Source organism: Nymphalis io, chromosome 18, assembly GCF_905147045.1.
Source record: "Nymphalis io chromosome 18, ilAglIoxx1.1, whole genome shotgun sequence".
Lineage (NCBI taxonomy): Eukaryota > Metazoa > Arthropoda > Insecta > Lepidoptera > Nymphalidae > Nymphalis > Nymphalis io.
The window spans coordinates 1,278,669-1,295,048 of record NC_065905.1 but is presented as its reverse complement, the minus strand read 5'-3'; the positions used below and the strand labels follow the sequence as shown (position 1 = coordinate 1,295,048).

Genomic DNA, 16,380 nt, shown 5'->3' with positions numbered 1-16,380 from the left:
TATTTTTTTAAACATAATAATCATTAAATACATCTGTCATTTGTAAAAAGCAAAGAAAGTTTCCACCGCGATCTAAGTATAGCCGAAAGTTGATGAATGATGTCAGAAGGAGCATTTTAACCAACTACACAGGAGGTTTAATAATGTATAAGTATCCGCTTAACTTTTGGCCCGACCCGGAGTCTCCAGACTTCTGGAATCCACGGGGCAGTCGACTGACTAACGACTGACTGACGATGGATGCCTACATATAATACATAGCAGAAGTTTATTAATTGCAAGTTACACGATATTTCCCTTCGCCACGGACCACGATATGCTTATTTGATTAAATCTTATTAATTTTTATACAAAAAAATAAGGAGATAGAATAATCATCAAGGTCATCCGGATTCGAACCCGCGACCTTCTTTTATAATCCTTTCCATACACTGAGCCGTAACAGCTTTTTTACATTTTCGTTTTATTTTATATGATTTTCTAATGTCATGAATATATAATGATAACTAATAAATATATTTCTTCTTAGCGTCTATAATGGCTAGGATGCGCGGAGTTTCTAAAAGTATCCTGAATACATTAATGCTGAAAATAGATAATCCATTTGTTCAACATTGGGGGGAACTTCATGACTCGTTGCTCAAGACCCCTTATGTATGCTAAATAATAGTTAATATATCTACTAACATAGTTTTTAAGCTTGTCACTAACACTATGGATATTTATCTGTAAATAAGCATTTATTATATTATATATATTGTACTTGTTGTATGTACTTAATAAAGAATTTCTATTCCACAGAACCACTCAGATATCAAAAATTATCGAAGAAACAAAGCTATTGAAGGATCAACTCGGGGTCGTCTAACTCGTCAGCAACATACTTAATTACTTTTATTGCAATTAAAAAAACTAATAATATAATTTGTCTTTGTTTTAATTAGTTGTGATTATGAAAATAGAATCAGTTTTTTTTTTTTTAGTTTTCATTTCATGTACTGATTTTGATGATGTTTTTATAATTTTACAAAATGATTGTTTTTTCATTACATTTAAAGAAGTAATGAATATTGTTCGATGTCTTGTTTAAATTCGACAAATAACTTGTAACTTAATGTTTAATTAAAAATGTAAAAGATTTGATCGTGATTATTTACTTTCCTTTGTCTATATCTTATACATATTGTTAAGGTATTTATTAATTAAACTATGGATAAAGTAGAATTATAAAATATAACTACATATTCTACCAACCCGCATTTGAGCGGCGTAGCGGAATAAGCTCCAAACCTTCTCCTCAAAAGGTGGAATAAGCTTCAAACCTTCTCCTCAAAAGGGACAGGAGGCCTTAGCCCAGCAGTGGGCCAGTAACAGGCCTGTTACTATTACTGTAATAAAAACCTATGTCTTCCTATAAATGTTACGCATTTTTAAAGTATGATATCATTAGGGATTTCGGGGTCCACTAGCTAGCGGTGCTTTTTTCAACGGCATCTTCGATATTAACACTAATCGGTTGTCACGAGATGGCGCTAGTTGGAGCAGTCGTGTTTAGCGCGAGCAGATAGTATTTATTAAAAAAAGAACTATAATCAGATTCGTAATTCTATTTTTTTTATTACAAAAACGATCGTTTGTTCCTGAGATAAGCAACTTAATTCTTATTATAGGTAACAGCCGAGTGATATACATATTTACATATATGCATAATTATTTCAAAAATGTATAAAAACACAACACACGCAGATCGGGGTGGGTTTTCAAGGCGGAGTTTAGTACTCGCTGTAACGCTTGGTAACGCTGTAAAGGCCAGTAGGGTGAACAGCATACACTCATATAGAAAAAAAAATCGGGGCGGGGATCGAAATCGCAACTCCGGCCCGAAAGGCAGGTTTATTGTCAACTCGCCACGGTAGCGTGCGAAAGCGATCCCGTGGCGCTCCTCGTTAAGACGGAAAGGGTACCGCTGGTTTTTTAGTGGGTATTCCGATGTTCGGGGCGCACTCGGCGCCTTGGACACCGGCGAGTCCCACGTACCCCCCCACTGTTCCCGTGGGGGAAACGCATAATGCGTTTTTCCAACGTAAAAAAAAAAGGGTTATTGTCAACTGCGCCAACGGCCAATCAATAATATACTTTATTAATATTCGATTAAAAAGAATTGTAATAAAGTTAATTAATAGTTAATAATGTAAGATAAATAAAAAAAATCCATATACATTCGAATACCCTTTATTGAGATTCTTTTGATAACTCTTTTTATAATTTTTTTGTTTATTTTTTACATTGTTTATTCAATTCAATATTTAAAATAACTTACAAATTTACTCATATTCATGAGTATTATTATTCGAATGAAAACGTAGTAAATTGTTTGTTGATAAAAAATATTTCATAATGCATTTAAATATGGAACTACAATCTTCCGGTGTACATATTATCTGTCAATGCCATGTTTTTACAAATGTTTACAGTAATAACATTCAATCAATCAAGTAAGTATTTTAATAGAACAATTATTAAGCTCATACGAATTTATATATAAATTACGGCTGCTAGTTTTGCTCGAAAACATTTTATTTTGCAAATGTTACGAAATGCTACGAAAAATTAAGAATACTGTATTTTAATATGCTAAGGATGTGAAAACAGTTGCATACCCAAAAATTACCAACTTGACACACCATAAGAAATTGTACTGTCAACGGACAGTTATCAACATTTAAAAAAATATACATAAAGTGTTCATTTGAATATTATTCAGTCATTGCGATTAAATGCATTAACAACATGACTTTGTTTTTTTAATAAAACGATTTCAATTTTACCATAGTCGCAGTAAATTTACCGTTTCTTTACAAATTATTCATTTGTAATTACCAAAAATTTATAACAAACCTGCTTCTACAACGGTATATATATTTTTATTTTAAGTCATGTTATTCCATCTAAAGCTAAAATAAAAACTAACTGCAAACATAAGTTTTTGTCATCTTAATATTAATTGTCACTTACGAGAATTATACTGTGAAGATTTTATTGAAAAATGCGACCAAACAAAACTAATATTTCTCAGACATCGTGTTATTAAAGACAATATGTACCAGATAAAATATTTGACAAAACTCATTAACATTTCGAAGTGTAACAGATTTTCATAAAATTTATTTTTTTAAAGAAACCATCAAACATTTACATATGTGGTAAATCATTTTAATGTGTACCAAAAATATAACGATAATTATAAAAAAAACACGCCATATCGGTCTAAATTAGCGAAAAGAATTTCGAACTGTTATTTTTTGACTTAATAACGATGACTTTCGGCCAATTTTTAAAGATCAAAATGCATAAAAAAAAGCAACAACAACGCTTCGAAACTCACAGACGTACGTACTAACTGGAACCAAGGTGATATGGTGTGTCGCAATTTTTCAATATAATATTCGATTGTCTTAGTTAATTAAACATTAATGAGTGGACCCCAGAACATCTTGGAGACGCGCGATTCGTCTTCGGTTATGAAGAAATCCTTACCAAGTTTAACGAATTCTTTTAGCGACAATTTACCATCCTGTAACAAATTTTATAGTATTATTAATTACATTGTTTTTTTTTTTTTAATTAAAATAATAAGGCATACTCGGACATTGGCACTATGAAATATGAATCATTCCGTACAATACTAAGCATTGCTGTTAAATAATATTTAAATAGAGTATGTGATGAGTGAATGAAGCAGAGATGGCCTAGTGGTAAGAACGCGTGAATCTTAAACGATGATCGTGGGTTCAAACCCGGGCAAGCACCACTGAATTTTCATGTGCTTAATTTGTGTTTATAATTCGTCTCGTGCTTAACGGTGAAGGAAAACATCGTGAGGAAACCTGTATGTGTCTAATTTCATTGAAATTCTGCCACATGTGTATTCTACCAACCCGCATTGGAGCAGCGTGGTGGAATAAGCTCCAAACCTTCTCCTCAAAAGGGAGAGGAGGCCTTAGCCCAGCAGTGGGACATTAACAGGCTGTTACTGTACTGTACTGTATGTGATGAGTGCACGATACCTATACGGGCTTGCACAAAGCCCTACCAATAAGATAATTCTACCACCAAACATCAGTCTATATTGCTGTTTGGTGGTAGAATTCTGAGTTCGTGTGCGTTATTATAGGCGCCGCATTTTCTTGTAATTTTTATGGCTATGGACGGTGGTGAGCACTTCTTACCATGTACCCATACATACTGCTTCTAATTGAATAAAACCACGTACCCCATTGACGTCGATGACGGCGAAGGCGACAGCTGCGTGCTCGTTGCTGAGGCCGAGACATTGGAAGAACAACTTGAACTCCTTCACGGAGATGAATCCGGACTTGTCCTTATCAACTGCCTGCAAACAACAAGTAGCATTGATAAGATCTTGATGTATTTGTATAATCCCATCTGTCCCAATGCTGGGCAAAAATCTTTCTTCAGAAAAATTAAGAATTTATATCCTAATGCTGCAACTGAAATATGCGCAAACATAGAAACTCACTACTCTCTCACTCTCATAGTCCGATAATGTAGTACTAAAAATTTGCTGACTCCGGACTACTGATAACTTAATAATAAAGGAACCCATTAAATTAAAACCAGGATCTGAAGCCTAGGTCTAACCTAGGACCTCAAGATCCGCAGCTTAAAATTGCAAGACTGGTAGTAGTAGTGCTTAAAAATTACCTTAAACAAATAAGGTAGCCATCGGTGGGCCTTCTTCTTCAAAGTCTTGTCATTGAGCACGTGGTGCATATCTTCTAGATACTGCTCCACTGTTACGTAGTTGTAGGGATCTATGGCTCCCCATTGTTCTTCCCATGTTAACTGGATAAAAATAATTCCATTTTAAAATCTAAGACCCAGTTAGGTATCTTGCAGAACACCCTGCCGTTTAATATCAATTATTAATTTTAAAAATAAAAAGTTCACTTGTTTTATAAGTCTTTATTGAATTATATTATTCTTTATTCGTTTTTATTTGTAAAGCTAAAAATATTAAGATGGACATTCGTCACTCGATTCTCGTAGTATTTTAATAGAAATTAAATACAAACCTTAATAATCGATATAAATTCATTCGCTTGCTGGTCATCTAGATGTCCTAAGGACTTGAAACGCTCCGCGAAGAGCAAGAAATCATTAAATGAGATCAATCCATCCTTGTCTACGTCGAGGATGTTGTGTACTGTACGCATTTTCCGCCGCCAAAATTCCGACTAGAATACAAAAAAAAAACTTAAAGACTGTAGACCTAACATCTGGCAGTTACTTGGCTACTGTCTAAGTTTGGACAAAGATTCTGGGATAATTCTGCCATAATTTTGTGCAAATATGTTTCAAGTAGTTTCTTTGAGAATTACTTAAATTTTTTGGAAGTACTGCACATACAGAATTTGTACTATGATGTCTGATACGTGTGAGAAGGACTGAGGATGAAACTAGAGATATATATGAGTAAGTGAAAAACACACATAAACCAAATATAAATGTGACACGGGCAAATTAATATTGACACATAAAAATATCAGACTTCTTATACTTGGTTTACGTAATAATTTGATTTATCTTATCACAACTCACTCGATCGAAACCCTTGCATTCTGTATCACAGTCGGAATCGCTTTCGCTATCGGATTCATTTTTCCTCCTGTTTTCTTCGGGCCTGCCGTGCTGTTTGCTGTAGTTCCGTCTTAAAGCCCCAGCGTATTCCGATATGTCGATATCGCGTTGTTCTTGGAAAGTTTGCAAATAGCATACCTTACCGTTGCACGTTACTTTTGTGTGAATCATCTGTAACAATACAATTAATAATTGCTTTTATATTTTAATTAAGTATATATTATATTATATTTTAGTATAGTTTAGTATATATTTAGTTAAGTAGGGCACTGTGCAACCCGTTCGTCAGTGTTACAGCAATCTTAGTAAGTAAGGATGGCGGTGCAATGACAGTGTAGTGAAGAAAGATATATTACTATCTTGCATTGCCCATGTCTATGGGCGGTGTTTATTTGTTCATTCACCATTAGGTGGGGCTTTCATTTCGGACGAACGAGTTTTGCAAGAGCTAACCAATGAAAATAAATCATTATTTAAGCCATAGGTACGTCAGTCAAAATAAAAGAATTAATAAAGTGATTGTATCGCACTTAAAATGTTACGTAGTTATTTAAAACAAAAACATATTTGACATGTTTCAAATTTGTCATAGACAATATTTTATACTCATTTAAATTGCACCACCACTTTTACAGAATTGTTAAGATCATGTATCAAAACCGAGTTATTATTTGAGAAATTTAAAATGCACTTCTTACATAATCGAAAATGATAAGTATCATAGACGTAGAGTATACTGCGTAAGGGCTAATGCCGTTCAACCTTGACGCTACCAAGCATTCACTCTTAAAAATGTAGATCGCAGTCGATTGGCGAAGGACGTTCAACATTCCTTAACACAAATGGTAATTTTGACATAGCGTTACCATTCTCATTATATCTCTATAGTCATTTGTGTTTATAATTCATCTCGTGCTTAACGGTGAAGGAAAACATCGTGAGGAAACCTGCATGTGTCTAGTTTTATTGAAATTATGCCACATGTGTATTCTACCAACCCGCATTGGAGCAGCGTGGTGGAATAAGCTCCAAACCTTCTACTCAAAAGAGAGAGGAGGCCTTAGCCCAGCAGTGGGACATTAACAGGCTGTTAGTGTAACCATTCATATAATACTTTTCATATTGTTACTAATATTGCGAAAGTCAACATATTTATCCATAAGTAATGTGTGGTTGTATATATAATATTGTTTTTTTTTTAATATTAACTATAAAAGCTTAAAACCTTTAAAGTTATGTCAAAACATTTCGTATGCTTATATAAAAAGTTTGAGCATCACTTAATAATGTTTTTTAAAAACTTGTTTAGTGATGGGTTTTTCTACGTATAATTTACATATGAGTCAAGTTCTCATTCATCTCTCTCATCAAGTTACAATTTACGTAACACTTTTTACATAACGAACAGCTTAATAACTAACATATATAATACTAATTACATAATTCTTTAAAATAGAAAAAGACAGAAGATGAAGCTCGTAACATTCCCTATTGAATTGCAATTTTCTGACCATAATATAAACCAAAGATCCGTTTTTATAATATAGGTAAACGGGCGGACAAATCGATAACCTGACTGTAAATGGCCACCACAACCCATAGACATTGGCGCTGTTAGAAATATTAACCGGTCCTAACATCGCCAATGCGCCACCAAACATGAGAACTAAAATGCTACGTCCCTTATGCCTGTAGTCACAGTGGCTCACCCCTGATACACAACAATACTAAGCATGTCTATTTAGTGGTAGAATATCTGATGAGTGGGTGGCCTACCAAGTAAACCTACCCTCACCATTCACCCTCTTTGTTGATTATTCTATTAAAAAATTGTCACTTTATCGCAATACTATCGAGACATAATCGTAGCCGTTTAGCCGTTTTCCTATTCAACTAACACAAAGATTTCGGTCGAAGTTCGATCGAAATAGAATCGGGGACGTATCGTAACTGCATTAAATTAGTAAAATAGACTCCCAGTTACAATTCAACTGAGGTTTATTTTTATGAGGAATATAATCGGGAACATTATAATATCCTGAGACATTATTCACACACGGCCATCTGATCCCAAATTAAGCAGAGCTTGTACTATGGAAACCAGACAACTTATATACTACATACACTACTTTTCTTTTGTAAATACATAATTATATAGATAATTACACCCAGACTCAGGACAAACAAACTACTGTACTAATTTAAGGTCCAAGTATTTCTTAGTACCTAATTGAAATCATTGAGTGAAATAAGAACTGAGAGATGTGTTAATCTAAACTAAAGATCGCTACAATACTGAGTTTTCACACGCTTTCATTGCTTGTTCAGAGGTGAAGGTTGATATTGTAAGTAAGACTGCATATGTCTAAAGCAACATGATGGAATTATATCCAAACTATGATTTACATATTGCCAGGTTTTGAACCCTGTTTTATTTTGCTAAGAGAAATTCAACCAACCGTCGCATCTCATGTCCTTCATATGATAAATACACTAAAGATTGAGTCCAATATGATTTATATCTGATTCAACATCTTCCACCAGACGACCGGTTGTTACAATTGAATCAATTGCTTCTCCAATTGCTTACATCAACATTGGCAAAAATATATACTTGATTGAAACGAATTGACGTTTTTGCATATGTTGATATGAACTTATTACATTTATAATCTACTCAACGGCTACTAAAGACGGCTAAAGACCAATAATGCCCCTTCAAGGAGGATACTAAGCACATAACAACTGGGTCAATAAAGAGGTCGCAATCACCTATATATATCTAAATATCATTAGTCTAGTCTAAAATTGTCGGCTGTCATAATATATTACTAGAAAGCCCTCGTTACTAAAGCTATTAGGCGCCAACCGATAACAATAATTGTCTTTTTCGTGCAAACAATAAATCCTCTATTTCGTCGACGTGTTTCATGTCTATAGATGACTGGAGTATTTTGAGTTCAAATCGTTATGAATTTAATGAAAAATAGTTCTTCTAAGGAATTTACGCAAGCCAATCTAAAGCCATACCTTATTACTTTGTTTTTTATTAAACGGGTAAAACGATAGGTCCTAGGCTATTTCAAATAATATTTATACACATTATTGTAAAACATAAGCAAGTTTATATATTATTGTAACTATAAGCTGTAAGCTATCATTTATCATAATTTTCACTTAGTTTATCATATTATAGAAGATATGATCGCTACTGTTTCAGAATATTTTAATAACAAACAACCTGAAAAAATTACATTTAACTGAACCTTAAAGTATGTGGTGTGTACACTACACAAAATTCCCTGCGTGTACGCACTATGCTCGCATAAGACGGTCAACGACCTTATTATCATAGACAGTAAATGCAACTATGTCAACTTAAATATTTACTAACTAAAACTCGGCCTGAGTTATGACATATATCATAATACACGTCATTATGCTGTGACATAACAATATTAATTACCTGCGGTTATTATATGAAATGAGACTAATGAGATAAATTGATGTGCCAATAAATTATAATCGATGGGATTTGCGTGAAAAAATAGATTATTAATATTACTAAATGAAAAAAATTAATAAAGCTATTGTCATATAAGCAGATATAACTTTGCGTTTTTAAGAAAATAATTTACAATTAGGCGTTAATATACTAATAACATTTACAAAATTTTACGTACAACATATTATAATTTAACAAAGTATGACAGTATTATTACACAAATGTTTTTATAAGTGTCTTAGTATTTATTTAATTTTAAAAGAAACGCGGGAAAAAATTCGTCGGGCGTAGTGCTTACACAAATTTGAGCAGGCGATATTCGAGTATAAATCTTTACAAGTAAAAATCACAAGCTCTTTTTTTCTGGGTCAAATAGGTTTCCCTATTAAAACCTATTACTATTGATATTCTAAACTATTTTTGCGTTGAATTATACAAGTTGAACTAACCTCAAGCAAAGTAAATGCTAAAAAAAGATTAAATTAAGATTTCTTTGACCTTTAAACTAAATTAACGTACAGATGCATTCGAAATGGCCTTAATTTTTTACGTTATTTTTATTAAAGACTGACAATCAAACGATTGATATCGATTCGACCTCAAGATCTGCAAAGTTCCTGTCATTTGAGATTTATTCATATGTTTATTGAATAAATATGAATATGTAGTGGATAATGATAAATGTAGTGATAAGAGATAAACTCTTTTACGTATCTTTTTAATTATTAAAATAAATCAGAAGTTGTTAAAAATATTGTTTCGATTTATATAAAAAGTTTGCGTAAGGATTAAAAATTTCGACACAATTTTAACTCTTTATTACTTAGTTAGAAAGCCCACATAGGCTGGTCAAAATCCGGGATATCGTCGGTAGCATGAGCAAGCGACCTCCCCGAAGAGACGGAGTGGGTATAGCGGCGTTTTCGTTTGTATTCCGCCGTAGCACACGGCGCTGTTATGCGTTTTTTCAGTGAGATAAAAAAATGACAACGGCTCTTTCTCCTTTTTTTTATCTCGCTGTACAAATTATGAGACTTCAAACGTTTTAATTTCAAGAAACTATTCTATTTAGATTGATCATGTAAAGTCGTAACCGCCATTCTAGTAAGCTCTTAAAATTATCTTAATATCCTTATCAATATTTTATGATTTACAATATATTGGTTTATTGTTTGCGTTTGCGCAATACATGCGGGCACGCATGCGACGGCCAACATAAGCGAAGGGATCATTGAACTTATTACTTAATAAAGTTGAACTACGTTTTGGTTACGTTAAATTGAAGTGATAAATAGCGATGTTGGCGACGATAGGTATAACTTCCTTATTAAAAATAACTAGTAACGGTTGTGATTTTATTCACGCGATAACATTGGTCGTGGTCTTCAATAATTTATGATATTCGCTTTGGTTTCTCGATAAAATGGGATTTTAAATATCGGAACTTTTGATGTTAATTTGATTAATTAAGTGGAATTGTATTGTATTATAAATTAAGGTAAATTAGAACTTTCCGAGTGCTCAATACAGCAGACTATGTAAATCTAAGGTCTAATCTTTACTCCTACTTCGATTGGTGAATGATATCAAACGTTTTTTGCGTACTATTAAGTTTGACTCAGTTGCTCTTACATTGCAGATTCATTACATAATTATACAGAGGTACGTAACATATTTATACCAAACTAGCTACTCCTCGCGGCTTTTCACGAGTTGAATAAGCGGTAAAAAACATTTATATCGTAGTACATATACCTCTGTTGAACTACATGATAATTTCCGACATATTCAACAATCACCGTCATATTTCAGCCAATTTACTTACCTTATTGAATTATACACCTAAACCTGCCTCATAAACTATTGCGTCCAATGGTGAAGACCGTGTGAAAATCCGTTCTGTAATTTTTGACTTTATCGTGTTAAGATCGATAGACGCGACTTCATTTTATAATATGTACTGATACAGTTGCATTGATGTTGTCAGGAATAGTTATTATTAAAAACCATTTTCTATGGCCTGTAGCTACCAGCGAGATACACATTTTCTTGTCAGCCTTCCTATTATAAATAATTATTTAAAATAAAGGCCCCAATTGATAAACCTCTAACAAAAAACCACATTCAAAACAAGTTCCAAAAAGCATAAATATTAGGGTTGGGCGCCGGAGTTTTTTTAGAAGCTTTTTCCCACCTGCTACCTGCTACGTGAATACGTAAATAGTTATTATGTACGAACATAAATATTGCTATACATTCAGTTGAACACGAAATATAATGCTATCTTTGTCTAATTCGTGTGGTAAAAAGGGATAGCAAGTCCTTTACATCTGACACATAAGTAAAGAGAGTTTTTAATTATTTCTTTTAAGCAAACATTATCAATATTATACATATCTCAATCAAAATAAACAACAAATAATAATAATGTTTAAAAATCGTGAACGTAGCCAGTTAAACGCGTTTTACAAAGAACTTCAATAAAATGTCAAGGACTTGTATTAACCTATCTCCTTCGCCATAACTTCTTGTGTGTAACGTGACGGTAAGGGGCCATCACCGCCCATAGACATTGGCGCTGTAAGAAAGACTTGATTAGTTATGTCGAGCCTACACTTACACTGGTTCACTCACCCTGCAAACTGGAACACAGCAATACTATTGCTGTTAAGCTTTAGAATATATGAAGAGTGGATACCTAACCAGATGGGCTTGCACATAACCGTACCACCAAGTAAAATATATACAATACAAAAAAAGCTTTTGGATATCAAAATAAAAACTGACTGAAAATTACTATCTTATTTAGGGACTAGTCCATAAATTCAAAGTCGCTCAGCGCGCTATGGAGCGAGCTATGCTCCGAGTATCTTTGAAGGATAAGATCAGAAATGAGATTATCCGGAAAAGAACCGGAGTCACCGACATAGCTTGCAAAATTAGCAGGCTGAAGTGGCAGTGGGCTGGTCACGTATGTCGTAGGTCCGATGGCCGTTGGAGCAGACGAGTCCTAGAGTGGAGACCGCGAATCGGCAAGCGCAGCGTAGGGTGCCCTCCAGCCAGTTGGACCGACGACCTTAAGAAGGTGGCGGGCACCAACTGGATGCGGAAGGCGGAGGACAGGGAGCTTTGGCGCACCTTGGGAGAGGCCTATGTTCAGCAGTGGACAACGATTGGCTGTTGATTGATTGAAAATTACTATCTTATTTATTACTTTTACTTATTGATATACTATTATATTTTATTCTCATAATATAATTTGAATTAAAATAAAATCATGTATTTAATAGTAAGTAACTATACCTTACAAACATCACGTAGACCTAAGTAATGTTTTGTTTAAGCGTTTGTTATTGATCGCGATCAAACCAAGGTCATTTTTTATATGAATTACTTCCCGTGTTAAATCTATTAATTATTATAATATATAATTGGTTATTTTTGTTGGACCTGCGTCTCAGTTCTCTTGGAAGGTTTATTTGTAAAACGGATGAGCAAGTAGATATTTACGATAAGGCCACTTCGCTCATAGTCATTGGAATTTGGGGATGAGACGATAACTCGTTACTTTTTTTTATTATTTAAAATAGATAGGCACACTGGCAAATGTTCCACCTGATGATAAGTGATTACCATCGCCCATATACATTAGCCATGTAAAAAAATATTAACCATACTTCACTCACCATTCGAGCGTCGACATAGGAATGCAGAAACAAAAGTAATAAAAAGTATACCTATCTACCAAATCATAATTTTTTTTTTTATAGAATAGGAAGGCGGACGAGCATATGGGCCAACTGATGGTAAGTGGTCACCAAACGCCCTTAGACATTGGCATTGTAAGAAATGTCAACCATCGCTTACATAGCCAATGCGCCACCAACCTTGGGAACTAAGATTTTATGTCTCTTGTGCCTGTAATTACACTGGCTCACTCATCCTTCAAACCGGAACACAACAATAACAAGTACTGCTGTTTTGCGGTAGAATATCTGATGAGTGGGTGGTACCTACCCAGACGAGCTTACACAAAGCTCTACCACCAGTCTAGAGCATCTTTGTCTAGAGTGAACAATTTTGAAGCGCTTCGCAGTCAACTCTATTGTGTTTATTACTTTTTGTGTGATGCTCAGACAAATAATAATATTTTAACCTCATTAACACATGACAGATTGTCCATTTACTTTGTCGTTCAAGTAATTAAAAAAAAAACAAATACGTAGATGTGTAAATTAACGAACACCTTAACCAGTCTTCCGTGCCCTTAACAACGGCATATTAGAATTACCACACAATTGAGGGCAAATTAAACTTCAATTTTTCATTTCACTATCACCCTTACTAGCTAAGACATAAGGTATAAACAAAACTGACACAAATTATGTATCGGGGGGAATGATAAGAGTTTATCAGAGGTCAAAAGTATTATAATAAAATTTTAACAGATAGATAGGATGTTATTTTACATTTTTATTATAAAAAACACAAACAACTTTGAAATCTGTTTTAATATTGTACTTAAAACATACGAAAGGTATATTATGTAAGTACCATTGAACTGTGCCGACTACTACCTTTGCCTGGCTTTTAAATGGAAAAAAAAGTTGTTTTTCTGTATAATCCGGGATATAATGCCTATGCAGCGGGCATTTCTTTTACCTGAACATAGAAAAGTTTCGTAGTCGTAACCAGGATATCAGAATTACACGAAAAAAAAGATAATATATACGAAATTCGATAAGTAGGTACTTTTTTTTATTGGTTTATATATTTTATTTTATATTATGAATTTTTTTTTTTTAATATTAGATTTTATTTTAATGAATGTCATGTACTAAATATGCTTATTTTTAATAATTTAAGTTTGTTGGATTTTGTTTTCTAATTAGGCTTTTAAACCACTAACGTAACATATTTAATTATATACTTCAGTATGAACAAAATCGAACATTAACAGTTTATTTTTATTACAAGAATACAGTTTTTTTTTAAGTTATTCTTGAAGTAACATGTCTTATATAGTACAATCCTTCATAAGAAAAATTGTAATATCCTCTTAGGAATGTGATTATACTTAGCCATTAGCTTGTAAGCCATAGTTTTTTTTTCTTTTTCAAACCCACGGGAGCGTTCCCGAGGCCGCGGGGGTGACATTTTAAGGTGAAGTTACCTATATTTTAATTCAATAGACATATTTAATGTTTATCTTTTGATTTGTTCCTATATATTTATGCCCTTATTGTAAATGTCTGATAATTAATGAATTTTGTCTAAATATCAAACGTACTATTATAATGCCTTAATTTATTTTTTATTTTTTTTATTGAATACCATGCTTTTAAAACACTTTATTGTTAAATAACTTACTTTCTGGACACTGGTATTTGAAAGAATAGCCGCTGATCTTTCTAGTTTCGATGCAGCTGAACGAAATCCAAGTCTCATTAGAGACAGCGCCATTTTGTCACTTTCTCAATCACCACTTACATCTAATGTAACTAATACTGTTTATACCTTTATGACAAAGATTTGAAAAAAAAATAATAACTATACAGAACGCCGTTGTCCATGAACGTGCAACTATGTTTGATTTGAAATTCGAACGCGTTCGGTTTTATTAGTACGTAGCGTAAGAGTGGGGCGAGCTTGTTCTCTACCGGTACGAAAGTGATTAACGATACAAACAGATAGAAAAAATGGACTATAGTGACCCTTAAAGCGATGATTTAAGGGAGTTTTTCGGGTGCATAATATCTGCGAATTAAAACATGCGGTCTTCATAGACGTACGTTTCGTATACGTTTATGTTTTTGTTTACCGGCGTTGTGTTTAAAAACGTATTTTATGCTATTCTAGGCCTTAAGTGTGTGATAATTAAAAACAAATTTCGTGTATCGATTTTTTTTTGTCATTCTAGAAGCGATAATAATTCGAGGGCTCTTTTTTCGATAGTGGTATTTGCTTCTGTTATGAACTTAAGTACAAGTTTCTGACTACGCTAACGCTTACACGTAAGCACCTACACATCGTAGGCCGTAGTAATAGCATTGTGATTTGGGTTAACGACTGCCAATATTGTTACTAGATAAAATAATTAAAACTTACTATTGTATTAATGATAATGAATATTAGTTTTATTTATAGATTTTCCTTATTTATTTCTTAAGAAATGATTAAAATTAACATGATTTAGCACACGTAGTCTTCATTTGTTATTTAATTAAAACTTTTGACTGATTGTCTTCATTAATTATATTTTTCACAAGCTTTAGAAGTCGTGTTGACTTCCCAATCACGTTGTAGGTGTCTAGGGTTTTGACTTACGAAGTTTTTATTATTAATTGATATCGTATCACTTCTATGCCAAAGGTCCAACTGCCAACAGATACATGTAAAATTATAGATAGAATTATTATGCTCATACATACTTTTTAATTGTACTTTTACAAGACCATTGTCGCCATCGTGTCAAATTATATTAGGAATCAATACTAAGTAGATACCTACTGAGAAAATTTGTTTACCTACATAAAATTGATTACTAACCTGGGTTCAAATCCGGGTCCTATCAATTAAAACTTAACGGGCTTATTACTCGAGAAATTCTCAGTAGCAGCCCGAAGTCTAGAAGTTTTCAGTGTCTGTGTGTGCGTCTTTACACTCCCTCTTGTAGAAAAACACATAAAACCGTTGATCCTGCGCCTGAAATATTTCCCGTTGTATTGGATTTGCCTTCACATCGGCTTACGCGAATCAGGAAATAACGAGTGCCACAAATCCATCAATCAGCAAACATAGACAGATATCTTTATTTTTAACAATTATATTTAGGAATTTAAGTACCTGTTTGATCACTAATGACGTCATCTATTTTTTTTGTGCTCAATGTTCATATAAAATTAACATGCCTTTATTATTTGTAAAAAACCAAATTGACCACCCCGGTATAACCAAATAAACAACCATACTGTTTTCTTGTGGTAGGGTATAATCTACCGCAAAACAGCAGTACTTAATATTGTTGTGTTCCGTTTTGAAGGGTGAGTGAGCCAGTGTAATTACAGGCACAAAGGACAAAACAACTTAGTTCCTAAGGTTGGTGGCGCATTAGCGATGTAAGCGATGGTTAACATTTTTTGCAATGCCAATGTAATTGGCGTTGGTGACCACTTACCATCAGGTTGCCCATATGCTATATGACTTTACGGATT

General features: G+C 33.5%; 2 protein-coding genes across 3 annotated transcripts in view; one reads left to right on the top strand and one right to left on the bottom strand.

The window, feature by feature from the left end:
- Positions 1–1,020, top strand: part of LOC126775526 (nucleoporin 88) — a 102,085-nt gene extending 101,065 nt beyond the window's left edge. For both annotated transcript variants that reach the window (XM_050497536.1, XM_050497537.1), the window contains exon 17: positions 802–1,020. In XM_050497536.1, coding sequence (XP_050353493.1) covers positions 802–868 — 67 coding nt within the window. In that variant the 3' untranslated portion in view covers positions 869–1,020. The remainder of the gene's footprint in view (positions 1–801) is intronic.
- A 1,196-nt stretch (positions 1,021–2,216) lies between these two features.
- On the bottom strand, positions 2,217–14,744 carry LOC126775582 (sarcoplasmic calcium-binding protein). The gene is made up of 6 exons (XM_050497623.1): positions 14,537–14,744; positions 5,623–5,832; positions 5,097–5,258; positions 4,726–4,866; positions 4,274–4,393; positions 2,217–3,574 (listed from the first exon to the last, which is right to left on the bottom strand). Exons 1-6 carry the CDS (start codon positions 14,627–14,629, stop codon positions 3,464–3,466), a joined length of 837 nt encoding a protein of 278 aa, XP_050353580.1. The 5' UTR covers positions 14,630–14,744; the 3' UTR covers positions 2,217–3,463.
- Between the last annotated feature and the right edge of the window lie 1,636 nt (positions 14,745–16,380).